Raw genomic sequence first — 24,519 nt, forward strand, 5'->3', positions numbered from 1 at the left:
ATGACGTCTAAGTGTAAAAGAGAAGTATAAAGGTTCTTTCCTGAGCATATGAAAAAGAGAAAGAGTTGTAAGAGGGTAGTTGATCTTCATCCGTCGAAAGAAGATCGATAGTGAACGTCAATGGCCTCGACGGAAGAAGAATCAAGAGTGGACGTAGGTCGGGACAACCGAACCACTATAAAATTAGCTTGCATTTCTATTTATGCTTTTTATTCATATTGCTTACTGATTTACTTGCTCACTACTTTTATGCACATTGCAAGTTAAACATCTTTTCGATACTGGTTTGATTGAACGATATTTTTGAATTAATGTAATTTTTATGAAAGCACTAATTCACCCCCTCTCTTAATGTCGAAACGATCCTAATAGAAGGGAGCATGATATTGATGACATAGAACCATTGTGACTTGTATTGATAATCAGATTTAATAAAGTATTATTGTATTTATTTGACTTGTTGACTTATTTTAAAATTTATGACCATGCATAAAATATTATTTAATTTTTCTAAAATTGAATTGATAAAATTATTTTTAATAAACTTTTATTTTATTTATTTTAATTTTAATTTTTTTATCTTATAAATTAATGAGTAAGTGAAAAAATATTAGATAAGATAATTAAAAATATGATTATATTTTGATTATGGTTATTATACAATAAAAAGAAAGTCGATAGATTTCTTAGGAGATGACCTCTCTCACCTATAATATATAGGATATCCTAAAGACTTAATACACCTTATAACATAATACAACAAGAGATTATATATCTATTCTCAACTCTCCCTAATTTCTATTTCATCACTCATGGTGGTTCTTTGAGAGATAATAAGAGAGGAGATTGGTATTGCTGCATTCTATAGATTAAACTATAAAGTGCATTCTATGAATCAAATAAAAATATTCTCATTGAAAAATACGCACATTGGATATATGATTATTTGATTTTAGATTTGATATTAAAATTATTCTGTATAATAACAATAATATGAATACAGTTAAATTAACATAATTAACTAGCTAAAACTATACTAATTGTATGGACACCCATAAGAAAGTTCATGATAGCTGACTTGGCTACCTGGTTGATAAAAGAACACAATTGCCTTAACTATGATAGCTCACTTGGCTACGTGGTTGATAGCACCATCTTATCTATCTAACCTATCAAATATGAAAGCAAGTGAACTACCATAAGTGTTTTATGAATAGTGGACAGCAAAGCAAAAGAACGGAACATCAATGAGCATTAACTCAACCTTATAACACTGGTTTTAATTAAACATGTATAGATCAGGAGAAGATTAATGGAAACATAAGAAATTAGAAAAAAAAAAAAAAAGATGTTTTATTTTTTCTTAAATAAGGAGAATATCAATATTGAGAAGACTTAACATATATTAATAGATGGTGTCCCAAATACTGATAGAGAATACCAGTGTTATATGTTTTGTTACCTACAAGAATTTTATTGTATAAAAGGAATTTTTAGTTACTAGGGATGTAATCATACACATTTCTTGCTTCCCTTTTCTAGTGAGAAGGTAATTAAGTAGAGGTCTTGTGCAAAAATGTTGTTCATTTTTGTAAGAAAAATCACTTCCTTTTCATAAATCCCAACTTTTATTTGGAAGATATATAATTTTTGTGGCCAGGAGGCATAATATATGGGTAAAAGAATTGTTTATGAAGGAATTCCATGAGATGCTACTCCACTTCATTCACCACTACACATAAAATCTTATATACATCTCCTATATTTGTATCATCCCAATGCCTTCCAATAACCCATGGCCAAGCATGTTTGATCTTTTCATAAGAAGATCACACTCAAATAAGAGTTTACTTGCAAGTGCAATGGAAAGTACAGTAATACTACCAAAGGAGGAATATATACAGAATCCTTGGGAGAACACCACCATGATGGAGTCACACTTGTTAAACTCCCAACGTCCTCTTACTTGAGGATTGGAGCTAGTACAGCGTCGGCTACATGAATCCAGAAAAGCTCTCCAGCATTCGTGCAACAAACGCCTCATCAAACGCTTCGATCGGAGCCACCAAGCTGTTCTCCTGCTCCACGTTGCAGCTGACGCCATGATTCGACGGGGTCGAGCTCGCCGCCGAGGGAGATGCAGACGCTGTCGAGGAGTCATCCGTCGTTTCGAGCACCGAGTCCCGGCCGGTGAGCCTCTGAACGAGGGAGCGGAAGGTGGCGGCGGTGGCGGTCACCCTCATGGGGTCCGAGATGTACACCACCTTGATCGGGGTCTTCTTGGCCGCCTTGGACCGCTTGAGGCACTTGGGGTGGACGCCCAGTCTCTTCATCGCCAGGAACTCCTAAGGATGAAGGGGAGGAGATTTTTATGGTGCAGAGCCGTGGTTTTTGGAGAGGAGGGTATGCGGTTTCTGGGAAGAGATGATGGAGGGAGGAAAAAGAAATGTTATCAGAGCATGGCGTGGCTACTGTGCATCCAATAAAGATTCGTGCACACACCTATATATACAGAGAGAGAGAAAGAAAGAGAGAGAGAGAGAGAGGGAGAGGTGTGATGGGGATAAAAAGAGGAATAACCTTTGTATAGGAACAAATACTAGAAGACCAAAATACGCAGCGGAATAAAATGGAAACACAATCAAACAGAACACCAAGATATACGTGGAAAACCCCTTCAATGTGAAGGGTAAAAACCACGGGGCAAACTAGAGATAATCCACTATGAGAATAATGAATATACAAATCTCAATCTCTTGCTCAAAACCCTAGCAACAACCACAAGAGAATAACTGGGATACAAGGATCACGTCACTGCTCACAATATCTAAAACCTCCCCAAGTAATCACAGCAAGAGTCTACTGTAGATTTGATCTAACCTGAGATGAGAACACTGCTAGATGATTGTGAACAGTCTCTCTGCGTTGTCCTTGTCTTCTTCCCTTTCTTTCTCTTCCTTTTCTGCCTTGATCTCCTTCTTCTCTTTGGAATCCCGTGGCCTCCAAGATCTGCCTCGTTGCTGCCTTTTTATAGCCTTAATCTGCCTCTAAAACGCAGCCACCACACCCCCCTAATCTTAATTAGGGTTAGGTTAAGAGAGAGTGTGGGCTGTGGGCTGATAAAGCCCACATGGGCTGAATATGGGCCATCAGCCCAACAACCTCCCCCTTCAGCCCATAAGGGAGGCTGTCCCATGACTCCTCAATGTGAAGCCATGCCGACCAACTGTCGGCATATCTCCTGTCTTTCTTTTGGTAAGGTCTTCGTTAACATGTCTGCTCCGTTGTCATCTGTATGAATTTTCTGAAGCTGCAACTGCTTCTCTTCAAATACATTTCGAATCCAGTGGTATCTGACATCTATATGCTTTGACTTGGAATGAAACATTGGGTTCTTACACAAATGGATGGCACTCTGGCTGTCACAATGCACCACATAATTTTTTTGTTTCAGCCCCAATTCTTGTAAGAATTCTTTCATCCATAATATTTCTTTGCATACCTCTGTAGCAGCAATATATTCTGCTTCTGTGGTGGAGAGAGCAATACACCTTTGTAACCTGGATTGCCATGACACAGCTCCCCCTGCAAAAGTAAGTACATAACCTGAAGTAGACTTCCTCGTATCTATATCTCTGGCCATATCTGCATCTGTGTAACCTGTCAACACAGGTGGTCCACCTCCAAAGCTTAAACAAACCTTAGAGCTCCCTCTGAGATATCTAAAAATCCACTTCACCGCTGCCCAGTGTTCTTTGCCTGGATTTGCAAGAAATCTGCTAGTAACACCCACTGCATATGCGATGTCTGGCCTCGTACATACCATTGCATACATTAAACTTCCAACTGCTGAAGCATAAGGAACCTTTTGCATTTTCTCCTTCTCCTCATCACTTGACGGACTCTGTTCTGAGCACAACTTGAAGTGACCTGCAAGAGGAGAACCAACTGGCTTAGCATTGCTCATACTGAATCTTTCCAATACCTTCTCGATGTATTTCTCCTGTGACAACCAAATCTTCTTATTTTTCCTGTCACGAGAAATCTGCATGCCTAGTATTTGCTTTGCTGGCCCCATGTCCTTCATTGCAAAAGACTCACTCAGTTCCTTCTTCAACCTGTCAATTTTAGACATATCTTTCCCAAGAATAAGCATGTCATCAACATAAAGTAAGAGAATAATAAAATCCTCACCAAACCATTTGATGTACACACAATGATCTGAAGCCATTCTTTTGTATCCATTTTCTGTCATAAATGAATCAAACTTTCTGTACCACTGTCTTGGAGCTTGCTTTAGCCCATACAAGCTCTTCTTCAACTTGCAGACAAAATTATTTTTACCTTTAACTTTGAAGCCTTCTGGTTGCTCCATATAAATTTCCTCCTCCAAATCACCATGAAGGAAAGCTGTTTTCACATCTAACTGCTCAACCTCCAAGTCCTGGCTAGCAGCAATACCAAGAGCAACACGAATAGAAGACATTTTAACAACAGGAGAAAATATCTCTTCAAAGTCAATACATTTCTTTTGACCAAAGCCTTTCACAACCAATCTAGCTTTGTACTTTGGTTGAGAACAATATTCTTGAGTCTTCAACCTAAAAACCCACTTGTTCTTCAAGGCCTTCATTCCATTTGGTAGTAGCACCAAATCATAAGTGTGGTTCTTCTGAAGAGCATCCATCTCTTCCTGCATAGCAGCTAACCACTTCTCTTTCTGCTCACTCTCAATTGCTTCCTGGTAACTCTCTGGTTCACCTGCATCAGTAAGCATCACATACTCATCTGTAGAGTATCTTCTGGAAGGTTGACGTTGTCTAAAAGATCTTCTCAACTGAGGTTCTGCGGGAACTTGCTCTCCTACTTCTTCTTGCTCAACATGTCCTACAGGTAGATCAATATCAGGTTCTACACCATCTTCCTGCATATCTCCCCCATCACCCTGATATACTGGAGGAGTAATTGGGTCACAATCTGCTAATCCTTCTGCAGAAGTCTTGGCTGATGCCTTCTTCTTCAAATCCTCAAAGGTTTGATCCTCAAAGAAGATCACATCTCTGCTCCTGAACACCTTCTGCTTTTCTGGATCCCAAAGCCTGTAACCAAACTGATCATGTGAGTAACCAAGAAAAATACATTCTTTAGACTTACCATCCAGCTTGGACCTCTCATTATCTGGAACATGTGCAAATGCACGACAACCAAACACTTTCAAATGCTTGTAGGAAACATCTTTCCCTGACCATACATGCTCTGCAACATCACCATCTAGGGCTGTACATGGTGATAAGTTGATCACATCAACTGCAGTCCTCAAAGCCTCATCCCAAAACCTTTTGGGTAGCTTGGCCTGTGAAAGCATACATCTGATATTTTCCATAATGGTGCGGTTCATCCTCTCTGCAATTGCATTATGCTGAGGTGTACCAGGAACTGTCATCTCATGTTGGATTCCATGTGACCTGCAATAGTCATTAAACAATCCTGTATACTCACCACCATTATCTGATCTTATGCATTTCAATTTCCTTTCTGTCTCCCTTTCAACCCTGGCATGAAACTCTTTAAAGACATTAATAACCTGATCTTTGGTCTTCAAAGCATAGGCCCAAACTTTCCTAGAAAAATCATCTATAAAAGTGACAAAATAAAGTGCACCACTTATACCAAGAACATCAACGGATCCACCAGGAGTTTTTATCCTCAAAGGACCACATACATCTGTATAAACACGGTCTAAGGCATGCATTTTTCTAGACAAAGCAGCACTAGCAAATGAAACTCTATGTTGTTTACCAGCTAAACAATCAATACAAGGGTTCAGATGTATACCTCTGAGATCTGGTAATACCTCTCTCTTGGAAAGAGTTTGCAGCCCCTTCTCGCTCATGTGTCCCAATCGCCTATGCCACAACTCCATACTGAAGTCTTTCTCTGTAGCATTTAACTGCTCACCATAAGCTTTAGCCTGCAACCTGTACAAAGTATGACATTTCTTTCCATTAGCTATAACAAGAGAACCCTTACTGAGTTTCCATTGCCCTCTGTGAAATCTGCTTTCATAGTCTTCATCATCTAGTCTTCCAACTGAAATTAAATTCAGCCTCAAGTCAACCACATGTCTCACATCCTTAAGTACCAACTTGCAGCCAAGGTTGGTCTTTAAATGGATATCACCCATGCCAATGATGTCTGCTGTGCCATAGTTGCCCATCTTGACAACACCAAAGTTTCCAGACCTGTATGTAGCAAAAAACTCCCTCCGAGGTGTAGCATGATAAGAAGCACCTGTGTCAATCACCCACTCAAGATCCTGACACACACAAGAAAAAATATCATCAGAAGGAGACAAAATCAAATAATCACCACCCTGCACTATAGCTGTAGTATTATCCTTTGATTCTGTAGACTCCACTTCTTTTCCCTTTTTCTTGTTCTTCTTAGGTTGCTTACATTGGTTCTTGTAATGTCCTTTCTCACCACAGTTATAGCAAACAATATCTTTTCTTGATCTTGACTTGCTCCTACCCATACGTGAACTGCTTCTGGACTTTGACCTTCCTCTGTTCTCTGAGATAAGTGACTGTGAATCATTCTGAGATGTTGCTGAACTCTTTCTTCTCAACTCCTCATTCAACAAACTGCTTATTACTTGACTCATAGTGACAATACCATCTGGCGCAGAATTACTGAGGGAAACCACCAGTGTCTCCCAACTTTCTGGTAATGAACTGAGAAGTAACAATGCCTGCAACTCATCATCAAGAGACATTTTCATAGAGGATAACTGGTTAATAATACTCTGCATTTCATTCAAATGCTCAGCAATAGAAGCACCCTCTCTATATTTTAGGTTCACAAGTTTTCTGATCAAAAAAGCTTTGTTGCCAGCTGTTTTTCTCTCATAGAGACTTTCCAATTTTTTCCAAAGAGAATATGCAGAAATTTCAGTAGAAACATGGTGAAAGACACTATCATCAAGCCACTGTCTAATAAACCCAATTGTTTTTCGATCTAACCTCTTCCACTCATCATCTGTCATAGTTGTAGGTTTTGCACTATCCCCTTGCAAAGGTCCATACAAATCTTTGCAATACAAGAGATCTTCTATTCTTGGTTTCCATATCATCCAATTATTTCAATTTAAACTAATCATGCGAGAAATATTACTGGCCTCCATGTTCAAATACAAAAATTAAATCACCAAAACCCCGCTCTGATACCAGTTGATGGGGATAAAAAGAGGAATAACCTTTGTATAGGAACAAATACTATAAGACCAAAATACGCAGCGGAATAAAATGGAAACACAATCAAACAGAACACCAAGATATACGTGGAAAACCCCTTCAATGTGAAGGGTAAAAACCACGGGGCAAACTAGAGATAATCCACTATGAGAATAATGAATATACAAATCTCAATCTCTTGCTCAAAACCCTAGCAACAACCACAAGAGAATAACTGGGATACAAGGATCACGTCACTGCTCACAATATCTAAAACCTCCCCAAGTAATCACAGCAAGAGTTTACTGTAGATTTGATCTAACCTGAGATGAGAACACTGCTAGATGATTGTGAACAGTCTCTCTGCGTTGTCCTTGTCTTCTTCCCTTTCTTTCTCTTCCTTTTCTGCCTTGATCTCCTTCTTCTCTTTGGAATCCCGTGGCCTCCAAGATCTGTCTCGTTGCTGCCTTTTTATAGCCTTAATCTGCCTCTAAAACGCAGCCACCACACCCCCCTAATCTTAATTAGGGTTAGGTTAAGAGAGGGTGTGGGCTGTGGGCTGATAAAGCCCACATGGGCTGAATATGGGCCATCAGCCCAACAAGATGTAGAGGAGCAATCAATGGGGCAATAATGGTCTGGTATTCGGCTTTCGAGAAAGATATTGGTAGGACATAATGACGTAGTAGTTGGGGTTGAAGATGACGACGATTAGATCCTGAAGGGAAGTTATTGTTGGATTTTATGTCGGGTGGTTCACATGGATTGCAGCGTAGTTGGCAATAGAAAGAAAGGGAACCACAAATCATACTTTGTGAATCCGAATTCAATATATGCGTCAAAATAATCCGTATCAGAAACACACACGTTATATATATATATATATATATATATATATATATACATGAACATAATTTATCACATGATCATCTTCTATTTGCACTTCATTTGACCTACTAAGTTGAACTTTATACATGGATATATGATTAAAGTAGTACAAATTATGTTTTCACCAACTACCATGACTAAATCATAATAAATCTGATGATTATGAAACCTGAAAGGTGGGGCTACACTGATCCATTGTTATTTTGTATTGCATTCAATCATGTTATCATAACATTCAATAAGTTTAAACATAATAATTTTTTCAATGTGTTAGATAGTTTAGTTGGTAAAAAATTTGATAGTTTTTCTTTTAGGGTCATGAGTTGCTTTCGTCACTTATCTTATTTTTAAAAAAAATGTAAACATGATAAACTTCACCTTTTTAAAATTGAGAGTTTGATATTTGCATTTGATAACGAAGTTAAAACTATCATAATCAACATTAGGTGAAGAAGATATAGTTTATTCATATTGTTTTAAGTTATTCTTGTATTTGGAAGTATAATTGGGTTATGATCATTATTTATAAACTCGATTCAGTCGGAATAGATAGAACATATATACTTATGGTGCTATTCGATTTGACTGTCAATCCATACTAGTCGCGGTTTAGATTGTTGCTGAGGAGATACTTAGAACTAGTGGTTAACAAATTATATATATATAATTTTATTATAAATATTTTATGTTCATAATTAGATAATATTTATATATAAATAATAATAATAATAAATAATAATAATAATAATAATAATAATAATAAACCTTTGACTTGGGTCAGTCCACCACTTGTTAAGTTGATTAGGGATAATTCCTTTTTTTGTAGAACTGCTTAAGATTTCAGCTAAAAAAATGAAATAATTTTTCATTAACTCAATTGAATGGATCAGTCTTCCCATATGAGAAGCTCATCAGTTCAACTGTAATGGGTTGCAATCATAAATTGGACATGGGTCATATTGAGTAATGATCAGATTAATATGATTGGACCGATCTGTTGTTTTCTTGGTCCATGCTCAATCCAATTAAATGAAGACTTAAAATAAACCCCATTCTAGTTCCCAATTTTTAGGGTTTTGGACTCAGACCAACCCACCCCATTCCAAACCCTACTCAAGAAATTATAGGGAATAAAAATTAGTAGGTACAAGACCAAGAATTGCAGCCAAACACCGATGGCATTTGGATGTGATCCACTGTGCTACGTTTAAGCTGCTTCAATGAGGTCACCATCAATTTCTCTCTCTGCATCCCACATTTGTTAGTCTCTCCAATGATTCGATTCCTTGATAGTACTATTTCACCAGTTTTTTAATGCCAGTACATGAAGGCAAACCTCCTCCCATATGATGTTAAGATTAATTCAAATAATTAAAATTAAATAAAATTAAAAAATCAAGATTTAGATTTAAATAAATAGATTATGATGAAAAGATTTATTTGAGATATGATAGATTTTTTTATTATTTTAAAAAACTTATGTTTTATCTTTTAGTCAATATAAATAGGTACCTTGGATCAATTAAAAAACACCATAGATTGGAAGTACTCTTTGTTTTCTCTATTATTCTCTTCCTCTTCTCCTTGAAATTTTATAGAAAAGCCAAAAGTGTAGTATCAGAGCTAACAATATGGTATCAGAGCTTGGTTCAAATAAGATCAATAGTATGATATTAGAGCCAAAGAAGATCAATAGGAGTATATCGATTAAAAAGAAAAGGAAAGGCTAATAGATCTAAAAAAAAAGAATATGGCAAGCATCAGAGTTTGTTCTTAATTTACTTCTTCCTATCTTTAAAGGTAATTATCAATTTTGAATTATTAAGATGAAAACCCTATTTATTTCATAAGAATTATGAAATTTGATAGAAAATGATAATGTTAAGTATAATTTACAAGATCCCAATATTACTAAAGATCAAAGAAATCAGATGAATGAGAATATACAAAAAGATATAAGAGCCCTCTATATGCTACAACAAGCAATAGATGATTCTGTATTTTTTTGAATCATGATGGCATCAATATTAATAGAAGCTTAAAAAAATATTAAAAAATATGTTTAGAGGCACAGATAAAGTAAAAAATTTTAAAACTTCAAATTTTTTAGTTTGAATTCGAAGCTCTTATGGTGAAAGATTATGAATCTATTATTGATTTCTTTTCCAAAGTATCTTTTCTTGTGAACCGATAAGATCTTACGATGAAAATCTAACAAATCAAACTATAGTAAAAAAGGTTTTACGGAGTTTATCTCCAAAATTTGATATGATTTCTACCGAAGAAGCTAAAGATACAAATATATTATCTATTGATAAATTAATGGGCTCCCTTTTAGTTCATAAACAAAAGGTAAATAGATCTTCAAAAGAAACTTCATAACATAATCAAAATAGGTAAGATGAAGGATTAAAAGAAAAATTCAGAAATCGAATGGGAGAGATCAAAATAGTAGAGGTCATGATCGAAAATGAAGGTAATAAAGAAACTCATCAATATTTTTGTTACAAAAATATTAGACATTTTAAAAAAAATTGTTGGTACAAAAATAAAAATCCAAATGTTTCTCTCAGCTCTTACTATGATCATCTTGAAAAAGATTGTTAGAATTAAAATTAAACAAATATCATAAGAAAAATAATGATGAAAAATGAGATAAAAAATTTTTTTTTTATAGTATCTAATAAAGAATATTCTAGATCTATTTGGTTTTTAAATAGTGGATGTAGTAATCGTATCATAGGGGATAAAAATTTATTCCAAATGCTAGGTGATTCAATCAAATCTATAGTACAAGATCGGAAATGACAATAAGGTTGATGATGTGATATTTATTCTTAATTAGATCGGAAATGACAATAAGATCGGAAATGACAATAAAGTAGAAGAAAAAGAAATAATTATTGTGAACACTAAATTTGATAAAAAAAAAAATATTGATGATGTGATATTTATTCTTAATTTAAAATAAAATCTTATCAATATAGGATAACTTATGAGAAAAGGATATTATACTATTTCTAATGATACAAAATACTTGATTTATGATAAAAAAAATTAAAAAATTAATAGCAACTGTGAGAATGACAAAAAATAAAATGTTTCCTTTATTGTTTTCGGATTTCTCTTTACATGCTGGTACAAAGGCTATGATTATCTGAATTTTTGTTGGTCTATATAAATTATCTCATATGATAAATTTATCAAAATAAGACTAAAGTTGATGAAAGTTTTGATGAGAGCGATGGGGAGCCACAATACAAGAAGCAAAAATTTTAGATTGTATTTCATCTACCACTAGTAAACATATTATAAAGACTATAAAAAAGGAGAGTACCAATACTGATGAAGATAAGGATGATAACTTTGAAGAAAGTTTCCATGATGAATATTCAAAATGGCAATAGAAATCTCAAGTATCAAAAGCCAACAATGGTTTTAACAAATCTTCTAAGGAAAATAAAAATAAGCAACCATTAAATATTTTAAAAAATATTAAAGATGCAAAAATGATATATGCAACACTAAAGACCAGTTTGCCGATATCTTTACAAAAGTTTTGGTAAAAAAAAAATATTTTATAGACAACTTCAAATTACAACTATTTGAATTAAGGAAGTGTATTAAGATTAATTCAAACAATATAGATTAGATAAAGAAAAAAAATAAAGATTTTGATTTAAATGAATAGATTAGGATAAAAAGATTTATTTGGGATATGGTAGATTTTTTAATTGCTTTAAAAATATTATAATTTACCTATCTTTTAGACAATATAAATAGATACTATTGAATCAATCCAAAAATACTATGGATTGGATTGGAAAAACTCCTAATTTTATCTACTATTCTCTTCCCCTTATCCTCGAAGTTGTGCAAGAAAAATCAACAGAGCTACAATGCACGACAATGACAAGCATGTAGTTGCAGTGAATTCAAGAATCAAAGTTGGGCTTCAACTACATTGAGATATCACATGTGCATACCTAAATGAAAGATAGGGGAGCTTTTCGTTGTGCAGTGTCATATAGATGAAATGAGATTACATGCATTGCATGTCCCACTTCATTCATTGGTATGGACTTGAGCTTTTCTTGTGGGCGCTTTGTGCCTGCGGTTGGGAGACCATAAAGCATTTCTGATGTATTGAGTAGGGATTTTTTTTCTGCAAATGATTGTCGAAAAACACAAAATAAAGGGGAATTTTCTTTTAAACCTTACAATGTAGTAAAATCTTGATCCTCATTTATGTTTTACACATTTTCTCTCTATTATTTTCATTTGTATCGAACATTTTGACCTAAATTTCGATTAAAAGTGGTTTTTCTATGAATATAAACAAGATTAAAAAAGGATTGTAATTTTTAATAAAACTCGACATGTGGCTAATAATTAAGACTCTAAGCAACCAATTATGTTTATACATGGTATCCAATTGGCCATTGATAGTCCACTTAACCAAATGATTATGTGGCTTCATTTCATATGATGATATGATACTATATAAGCATGATATCTAAAACAGAATATTTATATTTGATGAATGTATTAAGCTTTAGTCGAGATCTAATATTACGATTTGATCTAATGAGATAATTTTATTTGGTATAAATCATCAGTCAAAATATTTAAATTAAAATTAAAATTAATGCACCCATCAAATCCTTATAAGAAAATACGTGATAAAAAAAAACTAAGCTCTGAAGAAGTCGTCAGCTCAAATACTTCTGAAAGATCATTTGATTTGTTAACTTAATATGTTTCAAATTAGTGATCAAATCAATCGATTTCAAGATGTGGATTGATGTCCATTTTAACAGTAACAAATATCTAGAAGAGTAATAAATTATTATTTGAGTTTCACATATATATATATATATATATATATATATATATAAAAAAAAAAATAAGACAACGATTTGTTTGCAATTTAGTTGCAGGTTGATGCAGGAAGATGATCCATCACCAACCTGGGAGAAATAATCGAGAAACTTGGGTGACTGTTGCTATCTTGCATGATATTGTCGTGTTCTCGACGTCCCATGAGTGCTTTCGAGGCCAAACAAGGATGTGAACTCAGAGATGACGGCTTTGGCACGAAGCGAGAGTAAGGACGGAATTGAGAGAGCAGAGTTCATATGCTGACAGGAGACTTGCCCTTGCAGCGAAGCAATCAAGAAAAACAGAAGCAAACAAATGGCGACCACAACAGTTCATGGTGAGGCTTGTGTACGAGAAAATGCTACAATAATATATTTCTGAAAGGAATACATGACGAGCAGATGAAAGAGCCAATTGTATTCCCTCACTGATCCTTACAATTCCCACTCGTCATCTTATCCTCACGGGATGTGGACCATGGCGTCTTTCTTTCTTTTTTGCTGCTTTGTTCTCCGAGCTAATCCTCCAGATTGTGGCTTGGTCACATCTGACCTCTATCGCTGCAATAAGGGCATAAGTCACAGCTGACTCTCACACCATCTTCTTCTTCTGTGATATGTAACAAAAGAGTATTTAGTTTTTGGATCAAATCGCAGGGGAAGAAGAGACTGTTTTGCTTCTGTCGTTTAAAGAGAGGCAATTAATTGTTGGAACCATCCACTTCTATCAGAGACAGACAGTCTCTGATCCTTTTTATTTTGAAGTGCTGTTGCTTTTATACTTTCAAGCACTGAACCAGTCATTCCTATATGCATGCATCCTTGTTCAAGCGGTAATATGCTGCATCTTAATATCCCATGTCTTGTGTTCAGTTTGCATAGTGTTCATCAAACCCAACTTTTTTGGGGTTGAAAAAGTTATCTATGGATTGTTAAAGCATTTATGATCTTTAAGATAATATTAAAATATGTCATGAGTTCTCAAATCTTATATCGATCATATCAAGCCTAAACGGATTTGCTTATTAAGTCATTTCCTAACTCCTTAAACTTGTAGGATTTGTGATCCCCAATTCAATCTTTAAAAATGATGAACAAGTCCAGTGATCCTAAAGCATCAGATTTAAGATTCAGCCGGTGGCCAACTCTGGGGCGAGACTGTCACAACTCGAATGCAGTGTTCAGGCCTCAGCCCATCTTAATCTACAGCAACAATCACCAAAGCTTGTTTAGCTACCAACGTTTGTGTCTTGTGAGATATTAATTAGGAGAGGGAGAGAATGCTCTTGTAATTAGAGAGCTTATCAGAGTATTATGATTGATTAATGAATCAGAGAGCTCAGAGTATTATGATTTATAGATATTTTGAGATTTTTTTAAATACCCTTAAACTAGTTGATATTTAGCTATTGGAAAGGATAAATTTATCTTTTCTTCATAATTTAAATTACAAAATAATCAAAATACTCTTGATTGATGTTTGATCGGGAAAATTGGTTATTTGTTACCCTCGATCCGATGATCAACGTTGGGACCAAAGGATCGATCGATTTTAATGTTGACTATTTATTTATTTATTTATTTTTAAATTTATCAGTTTGAATTGGAATCGAAATAATTGATTATGGTCTTAATTTTAGTTTTATTTCTACCTACTTAGTGTTCATCAAAACCAATTCACTCAACTAACTCTCTCTCTCTCTCTCCCTCCCCCTTTTTGGGTTTAAGAAGTTCTCCCTCTTTCTTGAAGAATGATTGCTGAAGCATATGTTGGATTTATGATGTTTAAGATGACATTAGAATATCTATTTTGAGATCTTTATTAATATATTGTAACACAAGTGATATTTTCAATTAATTTTTTAAGAACGATGATCAAGTCGCCAGTAATCCTAATGTTCTCAAGCATATGCCAAAAGCCAATGCAGCCAGTGGTCAATTCTGGGACTGAAACTGGCCAATCCTGTTCAGGCCTCAGTCCATCTTGATCTATAACAACAACAACAAGATGATTGTCATCAAAGCATGTCTAGCTGCCAACTTCTGTCGTGTAACGATGCAGGTGTATTCATTCATATTCTATGGTTCTTCAAGCCATCCCAGTCTCAGTCTTTTGATGTAGCTACACATATCGACAATAGTTTTGCCGGCAATCGTATCACAGGTAGAGAAGCTACGTTCTTGTACAGCTAGCTACCTTTCAATTTCTGAGCTGAGAGAGCGAGAGATAGATAGATAGATAGATAGAGAGGGAGGGAGATCAGGCGTAGGCCGCCGGCGACAGGCGCGGGCGCAGAAAAACTTTGAGAGGCACAGCCTTGGGAAGAGCCAGGCCAAACTTCTCGTCCATGTTGAGCTCCTCGCCGTCGGGAAGGCTCCAGTCGAAAGCGTGCACTAGCATGCCCAACAGGTACTGGACGAACACCATGCCCACCAGCTTCCCCGCGCACACCCTTCTCCCGGCCCCGAAGGGGATGAACTCGAAGTCGTTCCCCTGCGGATCGTACCTCGCGCCCTTGCCTGTGATGAAGCGGTCGGGGTCGAACACCAGCGGCTCCTCCCACACCTCCGGGTCCCGCCCGATGGCCCAGATGTTGACGAGGAGCCGGGTGTTCTTGGGGATGTAGTAGCCGTTCACCTCGCAGTCCTCGTGGGAGAAGTGGGGGAGGCTGAGAGGGGTGGACGGGTGCAGCCGCATCGCCTCCTTGCATACCGCCTGCAGGTATGCGAGCTTCGGCAGGTCGGTTTCCTCCAGCAGGCGGTCGCGGCCGACCACATCGTCCAACTCCGCCTGCGCGCGGCTGAGGATCGCCGGGTTCTTGAGCATTTCCGCCATGGCCCACTCGACGATGATGGCGGAGGTATCGGTGCCGGCCGTGAACAGGTCCTGCATCAACACAGCTTGTTATGCACACTGTTCGAGTCAGATCAACTCAGAGAAATGCATTACATGGAATGGAATCAAGAGAGCCTCAAAACAGACACCCATATGATCCAAGCTGTCAATCTTATCATATCTATCTACCCTGCCGCCAACATCGTATTGAAAACTAAGTCATTGGCTAAATCACTCCCTTACTTTCTGCTCGTTTTGCTCAATCTTGCCGGGACAAGTGTACGCAGAAGAGCCTGACTTCATTAATAGGCTAAGTATTGAACAAGACAAAAGTCGTATCAAACACTTCATTACGGCGTTGACAAGCCACTACCATCTTCATTCTTGATGTGTATACGACGAGACACAGCCGATAAGTGTCCCAGAAAGCCCAAAGAACGAGCGTGGTGACGAGGATAAAAAGAGGAATAACTTTTGTATAGGAACAAATACTAGAAGACCAAAATACGCAGCGGAATAAAATGGAAACACAATCAAACAGAACACCAAGATATACGTGGAAAACCCCTTCAATGTGAAGGGTAAAAACCACGGGGCAAACTAGAGATAATCCACTATGAGAATAATGAATATACAAATCTCAATCTCTTGCCCAAAACCCTAGCAACAACCACAAGAGAATAACTGGGATACAAGAATCACGTCACTGCCCACAATATCTAAAACCTCCCCAAGTAATCACAGCAAGAGTCTACTGTAGATTTGATCTAACCTGAGATGAGAACACTGCTAGATGATTGTGAACAGTCTCTCTGCGTTGTCCTTGTCTTCTTCCCTTTCTTTCTCTTCCTTTTCTGCCTTGATCTCCTTCTTCTCTTTGGAATCCCGTGGCCTCAAAGATCTGCCTTGTTGCTGCCTTTTTATAGCCTTAATCTGCCTCTAAAACGCAGCCACCACACCCCCTAATCTTAATTAGGGTTAGGTTAAGAGAGGGTGTGGGCTGTGGGCTTATAAAGCCCACATGGGCTGAATATGGGCCATCAGCCCAACAACCTCCCCCTTCAGCCCATAAGAGAGGCTATCCCATGACTCCTCAATGTGAAGCCATGCCGACCAACTGTCGGCATATCTCCTGTCTTTCTTTTGGTAAGGTCTTCGTTAACATGTCTGCTCCGTTGTCATCTGTATGAATTTTCTGAAGCTGCAACTGCTTCTCTTCAAATACATTTCGAATCCAGTGGTATCTGACATCTATATGCTTTGACTTGGAATGAAACATTGGGTTCTTACACAAATGGATGGCACTTTGGCTGTCACAATGCACCACATAATTTTCTTGTTTCAGCCCCAATTCTTGTAAGAATTCTTTCATCCATAACATTTCTTTGCATACCTCTATAGCAGCAATATATTCTGCTTCTGTGGTGGAGAGAGCAATACACCTTTGTAACCTGGATTGCCATGACACAGCTCCCCCTGCAAAAGTAAGTACATAACCTGAAGTAGACTTCCTCGTATCTATATCTCTGGCCATATCTGCATCTGTGTAACCTGTCAACACAGGTGGTCCACCTCCAAAGCTTAAACAAACCTTAGAGCTCCCTCTGAGATATCTAAAAATCCACTTCACCGCTGCCCAGTGCTCTTTGCCTGGATTTGCAAGAAATCTGCTAGTAACACCCACTACATATGTGATGTCCGGCCTCGTACATACCATTGCATACATTAAACTTCCAACTGCTGAAGCATAAGGAACCTTTTGCATTTTCTCCTTCTCCTCATCACTTGACGGACTCTGTTCTGAGCACAACTTGAAGTGACCTGCAAGAGGAGAACCAACTGGCTTAGCATTGCTCATACTGAATCTTTCCAATACCTTCTCGATGTATTTCTCCTGTGACAACCAAATCTTCTTGTTTTTCCTGTCACGAGAAATCTGCATGCCCAGTATTTGCTTTGCTGGCCCCATGTCCTTCATTGCAAAAGACTCACTCAGTTCCTTCTTCAACCTGTCAATTTTAGACATATCTTTCCCAAGAATAAGCATGTCATCAACATAAAGTAAGAGAATAATAAAATCCTCACCAAACCATTTGATGTACACACAATGATCTGAAGCCATTCTTTTGTATCCATTTTCTGTCATAAATGAATCAAACTTTCTGTACCACTGTCTTGGAGCTTGTTTTAGCCCATACAAGCTCTTCTTCAACTTGCAGACAAAATTATCTTTACCTTTGACTTTGAAGCCTTCTGGTTGCTCCATATAAATTTCCTCCTCCAAATCACCATGAAGGAAAGCTGTCTTCACATCTAACTGCTCAACCTCCAAGTCCTGGCTAGCAGCAATACCTAAAGCAACACGAATAGAAGACATTTTAACAACAGGAGAAAAAATCTCTTCAAAGTCAATACCTTTCTTTTGACCAAAGCCTTTCACAACCAATCTAGCTTTGTACTTTGGTTGAGAACAATATTCTTGAGTCTTCAACCTAAAAACCCACTTGTTCTTCAAGGCCTTCATTCCATTTGGTAGCAGCACCAAATCATAAGTGTGGTTCTTCTGAAGAGCATCCATCTCTTCCTGCATAGCAGCTAACCACTTCTCTTTCTGCTCACTCTCAACTGCTTCCTGGTAACTCTCTGGTTCACCTGCATCAGTAAGCATCACATACTCATCTATAGAGTATCTTCTGGAAGGTTGACGTTGTCTAGAAGATCTTCTCAACTGAGGTTCTGCGGGAACTTGCTCTCCTACTTCTTCTTGCTCAACATGTCCTACAGGTAGATCAATATCAGGTTCTACACCATCTTCCTGCATATCTCCCCCATCACCCTGATATACTGGAGGAGTAACTGGGTCACAATCTGCTAATCCTTCTGCAGAAGTCTTGGCTGGTGCCTTCTTCTTCAAATCCTCAAAGGTTTGATCCTCAAAGAAGATCACATCTCTACTCCTGAACACCTTCTGCTTTTCTGGATCCCAAAGCCTGTAACCAAACTAATCATGTGAGTAACCAAGAAAAATACATTCTTTAGACTTACCATCCAGCTTGGACCTCTCATTATCTGGAACATGTGCAAATGCACGACAACCAAACACTTTCAAATGCCTGTAGGAAACATCTTTCCCTGACCATACATGCTCTGCAACATCACCATCTAGGGTTGTACATGGTGATAAGTTGATCACATCAACTACAGTCCTCAAAGCCTCATCCCAAAACCTTTTGGGTAGCTTGGCCTGTGAAAGCATACATCTGATCTTTTCCATGATGGTGCGGTTCATCCTCTCTGCAATTGCATTATGCTGAGGTGTACCAGGAACTGTCATCTCATGTTGGATTCCATGTGACCTGCAATAGTCATTAAACAATCCTGTATACTCACCACCATTATCTGATCTTATGCATTTCAATTTTCTTTCTGTCTCCCTTTCAACCCTGGCATGAAACTCTTTAAAGACATTAATAACCTGATCTTTGGTCTTCAAAGCATAGGCCCAAACTTTCCTAGAAAAATCATCTATAAAAGTGACAAAATAAAGTGCACCACTTATACCAAGAACATCAACAGATCCACCAGGAGTTTTTGTCCTCAAAGGACCACATACATCTGTATAAACACGGTCTAAGGCATGCATTTTTCTAGACAAAGCAGCACTAGCAAATGAAACTCTATGTTGTTTACCAGCTAAACAATCAATACAAGGGTTCAGATGTATACCTCTGAGATCTGGTAATACCTCTCTCTTGGAAAGAGTTTGCAGCCCCTTCTCGCTCATGTGTCCTAATCGCCTATGCCCCAACTCCATACTGAAGTCTTTCTCTGTAGCATTTAACTGCTCACCATAAGCTTTAGCCTGCAACCTGTACAAAGTATGACATTTCTTTCCATTAGCTATAACAAGAGAACCCTTACTGAGTTTCCATTGCCCTCTGTGAAATCTGCTTTCATAGTCTTCATCATCTAGTCTTCCAACTGAAATTAAATTCAGCCTCAAGTCAACCACATGTCTCACATCCTTAAGTACCAACTTGCAGCCAAGGTTGGTCTTTAAATGGATATCACCCATGCCAATGATGTCTGCTGTGCCATAGTTGCCCATCTTGACAACACCAAAGTTTCCAGACCTGTATGTAGCAAAAAACTCCCTCCGTGGTGTAGCATGATAAGAAGCACCTGTGTCAATCACCCACTCAAGATCCTGACACACACAAGAAAAAATATCATCAGAAGGAGACAAAATCAAATAATCACCACCCTGCACTGTAGCTGTAGTATTATCCTTTGACTCTGTAGACTCCACTTCTTTTCCCTTTTTCTTGTTCTTCTTAGGTTGCTTACATTGATTCTTGTAATGTCCTTTCTCACCACAGTTATAGCAAACAATATCTTTTCTTGATCTTGACTTGCTCCTACCCATACGTGAACTGCTTCTGGACTTTGACCTTCCTCTGTTCTCTGAGATAAGTGACTGTAAATCATTCTGAGATGTTGCTGAACTCTTTCTTCTCAACTCCTCATTCAACAAACTACTTGTTACTTGACTCATAGTGACAATACCATCTGGCGCAGAATTACTGAGGGAAACCACCAGTGTCTCCCAACTTTCTGGTAATGAACTGAGAAGTAACAATGCCTGCAACTCATCATCAAGAGACATTTTCATAGAGGATAACTGGTTAATAATACTCTGCATTTCATTCAAATGCTCAGCAATAGAAGCACCCTCTCTATATTTTAGGTTCACAAGTTTTCTGATCAAAAAAGCTTTGTTGCCAGCTGTTTTTCTCTCATAGAGACTTTCCAATTTTTTCCAAAGAGAATATGCAGAAATTTCAGTAGAAACATGGTGAAAGACACTATCATCAAGCCACTGTCTAATAAACCCAATTGTTTTTCGATCTAACCTCTTCCACTCATCATCTATCATAGTTGTAGGTTTTGCACTATCCCCTTGCAAAGGTTCATACAAATCTTTGCAATACAAGAGATCTTCCATTCTTGGTTTCCATATCATCCAATTATTTCCATTCAAACTAATCATGCGAGAAATATTACTGGCCTCCATGTTCAAATACAAAAATTAAATCACCAAAACCCCGCTCTGATACTAGTTGATGGGGATAAAAAGAGGAATAATCTTTGTATAGGAACAAATACTAGAAGACCAAAATACGCAGCGGAATAAAATGGAAACACAATCAAACAGAACACCAAGATATACGTGGAAAACCCCTTCAATGTGAAGGGTAAAAACCACGGGGCAAACTAGAGATAATCCACTATGAGAATAATGAATATACAAATCTCAATCTCTTGCCCAAAACCCAAGCAACAACCACAAGAGAATAACTGGGATACAAGGATCACGTCACTGCCCACAATATCTAAAACCTCCCCAAGTAATCACAGCAAGAGTCTACTGTAGATTTGATCTAACCTGAGATGAGAACACTGCTAGATGATTGTGAACAGTCTCTCTGCGTTGTCTCGTGGCTCCAAAGATCTGTCTTGTTGCTGCCTTTTTATAGCCTTAATCTGCCTCTAAAACTCAGTCACCACACCCCCCTAATCTTAATTAGGGTTAGGTTAAGAGGGGGTGTGAGCTGTGGGCTGATATAGGAGGAGGCCGGAATCTAGTGGTGATCATGTTGTTATGAACTCGACAAACAATGGATAATACCGTTGACCCTGGGAAACTGTTATTGAAGGTAACAAAGCAGTAATTTGAAGATATGATTCCCATCGGAAAACTTACGAAGATGAGTGCTTTAACGTTGACTTCCGAGATGGTCTCCCCGTCCTCCGTCACCTTGTTCGCCATGACCTTGTCGATGAAGTCCATCCTCCCCTGCCGCTCCCCCTTGGCCGCCTCGTGCTCCTCGAACAGCTTCGTCACCATGGCGTCGAACCTCAAGTGCACGCTCAACATCTTCTTCTGTATCCCCTGCAGGTCCATCCACGCGATCGACGGGAAGAAGTCGCCGATGTTGAACTGCGCGCCGCCGGTCAGCATGTCCACCAATATGTCCTTGAACTTGTTGGACTCCTCCCCGTGGGCGTCGAACACCCGCCTGCTCACCAAGATCAACCCGACGACGTTGGCCAGCGTGCACACCAGCACGTCCATCAGCTCCACCGGCTCGCCGGCCTCGGCCAGGCCGTGCAGGGAGCGGGCCATGCGCCGGAACTCATCCCGGCGGACGGGGGCCCAGTCGGCGAAGGCCTTGCCGCCGAGGAGGTGCAGGCTGCACATCTTGCGGAGGAGCTTCCACGTCGGGGTGTAGTCGGCCATCACCAGGTTCTGGCGCTGGTAGCTGACGTCGCGGGCGCTGATGGGGTCGGGGCGGTTGGCGAACTGGGCGTCGACGGTCTTGAGGAAGGCGCGTGCAGCGTCGGCGTTGGAGGCCACGACGCAGCCATGAGAGCCCAGCCGGAGGAACATGATGGGGCCGTAGCGCTCGGCGAGGCGGGCGAGGCTGGAGTGCGCGCTGGCCCCGACGAGGAGAAGCGAGCCGAGGATGGGGAGCCCCCGGGGGCCCGGCGGGTAGGGGAAGCGGGAAGGCGACTTGCGGAGGAAGCGGTGGAGGAGGAGGTGGACGAGGAGGCAGAGCGCGGTGGCGGCCACGAGGTAGGGATCGATCGCCATACCGCTGCCGATGGTGCAATCTATGAGAGTCTTCTCCTCGTGATGAAGCCCGGAAGTGCTACAAATAGCCGCTAAGAGAGTAAAAAAATGTGAACATCAATTTTTTACTTTTCTGCGCTCATAGCAATCTTTAACATTAAACTATACAAGAAATAAAATGTACAGAAATGAAACGAAAGCTATAAAACTTTGTTCAAAATACGATCACGTTTTCGTTGGTAGGTTTATGTTAACCGCAGGACGAAACAATCATAAAAAGGATGAAGAGGTGCCAGTCTGTTCTCTAAATCAATCCTCGATCCAGATTGCCAGTGTTAATGTATCAAAAAGCATGTAAGTTAAAATCAATTGTTATTTCTATGATTCAGTTCAACATGAAAGACAAATTTTGCTTCATCCATAAGAAATGGTCTAAAAGAAAAAGGTTTGGTCGTTTTCATTCTCTTTTTTTTTTTATTTCACATAACATGGTGGAAGTAAATGGAAAAAGGTGAAAATGATTGTGCTGAATTTGTGATGGAAACTCTCTCTCTCTCTCTCTCTCTCTCTCTCTCTCTCAATGGGATGAAAACATGGAGGAGGATAAGACGAGATGCAGTAGATAAAGGAAGTTGAAACTTTTGCTGGACAATCAAATGAATCCATTTTGCAAACCTAGTGAATGGCACCCCCTAAGAATGCACAACAGTTGTGATTTAACTGTAGGAAAGCAGAAGAGAGACGAAGAACAGCAACAAACATGGCAGATTTGGTGGGAACGGGAGCAGATTGCTGTGACTTGTTGGCATTTAGCATCTGTTCCATGTTATCTTGCTGATTCCATGTTTCAACCAGATCTGTAACACCCGAGTGAATCAACTCAACACTTCCCCACACAGCCTTCTCCTAAACAATGCTTTGACTGACATCAGGCTGGCATAAGGAATGAAACAGATGTGGCATCTGAAAGCTACAGTTCATCTACTCTCTTATGTTGCCTCTGAAAGCTACACTTTTTTTTAATGAAACTTCCAAGTTTGAATTGATCGACACCCAATACAGGAGGCTTCAGAAAAATCATGAACTACCCAAATCAAACAAACGGGTGTTACTTCTTGAGGTCCATAATTGCTGTGGGATTTGTTGAAACAGATAGGGATGTTAAGGTCCACGAAAAGAAGTCCCGAAAAGTTCAATCGCATGTATAGCACCACTTCTTTGACTATTTTTACGTTTGATGATGTTTATGTATTCACACTGTTCTTGTTGAGATTATTTGTGCTGCTATAAGGTTAAGGCTCCATGAACTAATAATCCAAGATGAGAAACAAATATAATTCAATTGTAAGAATCAAAATGTTCTATCATACTATCTGACTTTACAGTGACCTTCAATAATTTGATCAAAACCAAAAGTGATAGCCCTCGAGCGAGCTATTATAATATAGTTAGCGAAGAGTAAGTCTTGTTATAGCTATATAATAAGATCATTTAGTCTTATATTAATTAAGGAGTAGGGACTCATAAATCCATTGAATCTTCTTTACCCTTAAAAATTCTTTTTAGAGTTAATGTACTCTAAAAAGTAAAATCGTATGGTACACTCATATGTCCAAAATGGATAATTCCCCAAAAGTCCAATCGCATGTATAGCACCACTTCTTTGACTATTTCTACGTTTGATGATGTTTATGTATTCACACTGTTCTTGTTGAGATTATCTGTGATGTTATAAGGTTAAGGCTCCATGAACTAATAATCCAAGATGAGAAACAAATTTAATCCAATTGAAAGAATCAAAATGCTCTATCATGCTATCTAACTTATAATATAGTTAGCGAAGAGTAAGTCTTGTTATAGCTATATAATAAGATTATTTAGTCTTATATTAATTAAGGAGTAGGGACTCATAAATCCATTGAATCTTCTTTACCCTTAAAAATTCTTTTTAGAGTTAATGTGCTCTAAAAAGTAAAATCGTATGGGTACACTCATATGTCCAAAATGGATAATTCCCAAAAAGTTCAATCGCATATATAGCACCACTTC

The 24,519-nt window shown here is 38.3% G+C and overlaps 2 protein-coding genes across 3 annotated transcripts; both read right to left on the bottom strand.

Moving 5' to 3' along the window:
- Window positions 1–1,994: 1,994 nt before the first annotated feature.
- Window positions 1,995–2,333, bottom strand: LOC135679649 (sigma factor binding protein 1, chloroplastic-like). The gene has a single exon (XM_065193638.1). The coding sequence runs from the start codon at window positions 2,331–2,333 to the stop codon at window positions 1,995–1,997; it is 339 nt and encodes a 112-aa protein (XP_065049710.1).
- A 12,708-nt stretch (window positions 2,334–15,041) lies between these two features.
- LOC135678710 (flavonoid 3',5'-hydroxylase 1-like) lies at window positions 15,042–22,714 on the bottom strand. Of its 2 annotated transcripts, XM_065191812.1 has the most exons (3): window positions 21,601–22,714; window positions 19,563–20,043; window positions 15,042–15,887 (listed from the first exon to the last, which is right to left on the bottom strand). In XM_065191812.1, the coding sequence occupies exons 1-3, from the start codon at window positions 22,489–22,491 to the stop codon at window positions 15,190–15,192; spliced, it is 2,070 nt and encodes a 689-aa protein (XP_065047884.1). In that variant the 5' UTR covers window positions 22,492–22,714; the 3' UTR covers window positions 15,042–15,189. The 2 variants fall into 2 exon arrangements, with proteins under 2 accessions (XP_065047884.1, XP_065047888.1); XM_065191816.1 differs by lacking the exon at window positions 19,563–20,043 and having other exon boundaries at window positions 21,601–22,688.
- Between the last annotated feature and the right edge of the window lie 1,805 nt (window positions 22,715–24,519).

This window comes from Musa acuminata, chromosome BXJ1-1 (genome assembly GCF_036884655.1).
Source record: "Musa acuminata AAA Group cultivar baxijiao chromosome BXJ1-1, Cavendish_Baxijiao_AAA, whole genome shotgun sequence".
In the NCBI taxonomy this organism is placed as follows: domain Eukaryota; kingdom Viridiplantae; phylum Streptophyta; class Magnoliopsida; order Zingiberales; family Musaceae; genus Musa; species Musa acuminata.

What these genes read in the sequence shown, in the direction of transcription:
- LOC135679649 (XM_065193638.1), bottom strand. Translation starts at nt 2,333, where the DNA reads ATGAAGAGACTGGGCGTCCACCCCAAGTGCCTCAAGCGGTCCAAGGCG.
- LOC135678710 (XM_065191812.1), bottom strand. Translation starts at nt 22,491, where the DNA reads ATGGCGATCGATCCCTACCTCGTGGCCGCCACCGCGCTCTGCCTCCTC. An exon ending in ACGTTAAAGCACTCATCTTC is followed by an intron (nt 20,044 to 21,600) that starts GTAAGTTTTCCG and finishes TGTGTGTGTCAG; the next exon opens with GATCTTGAGTGGGTGATTGA. An exon ending in GGTATTACCAGATCTCAGAG is followed by an intron (nt 15,888 to 19,562) that starts GTATACATCTGA and finishes GTGTTGATGCAG; the next exon opens with GACCTGTTCACGGCCGGCAC.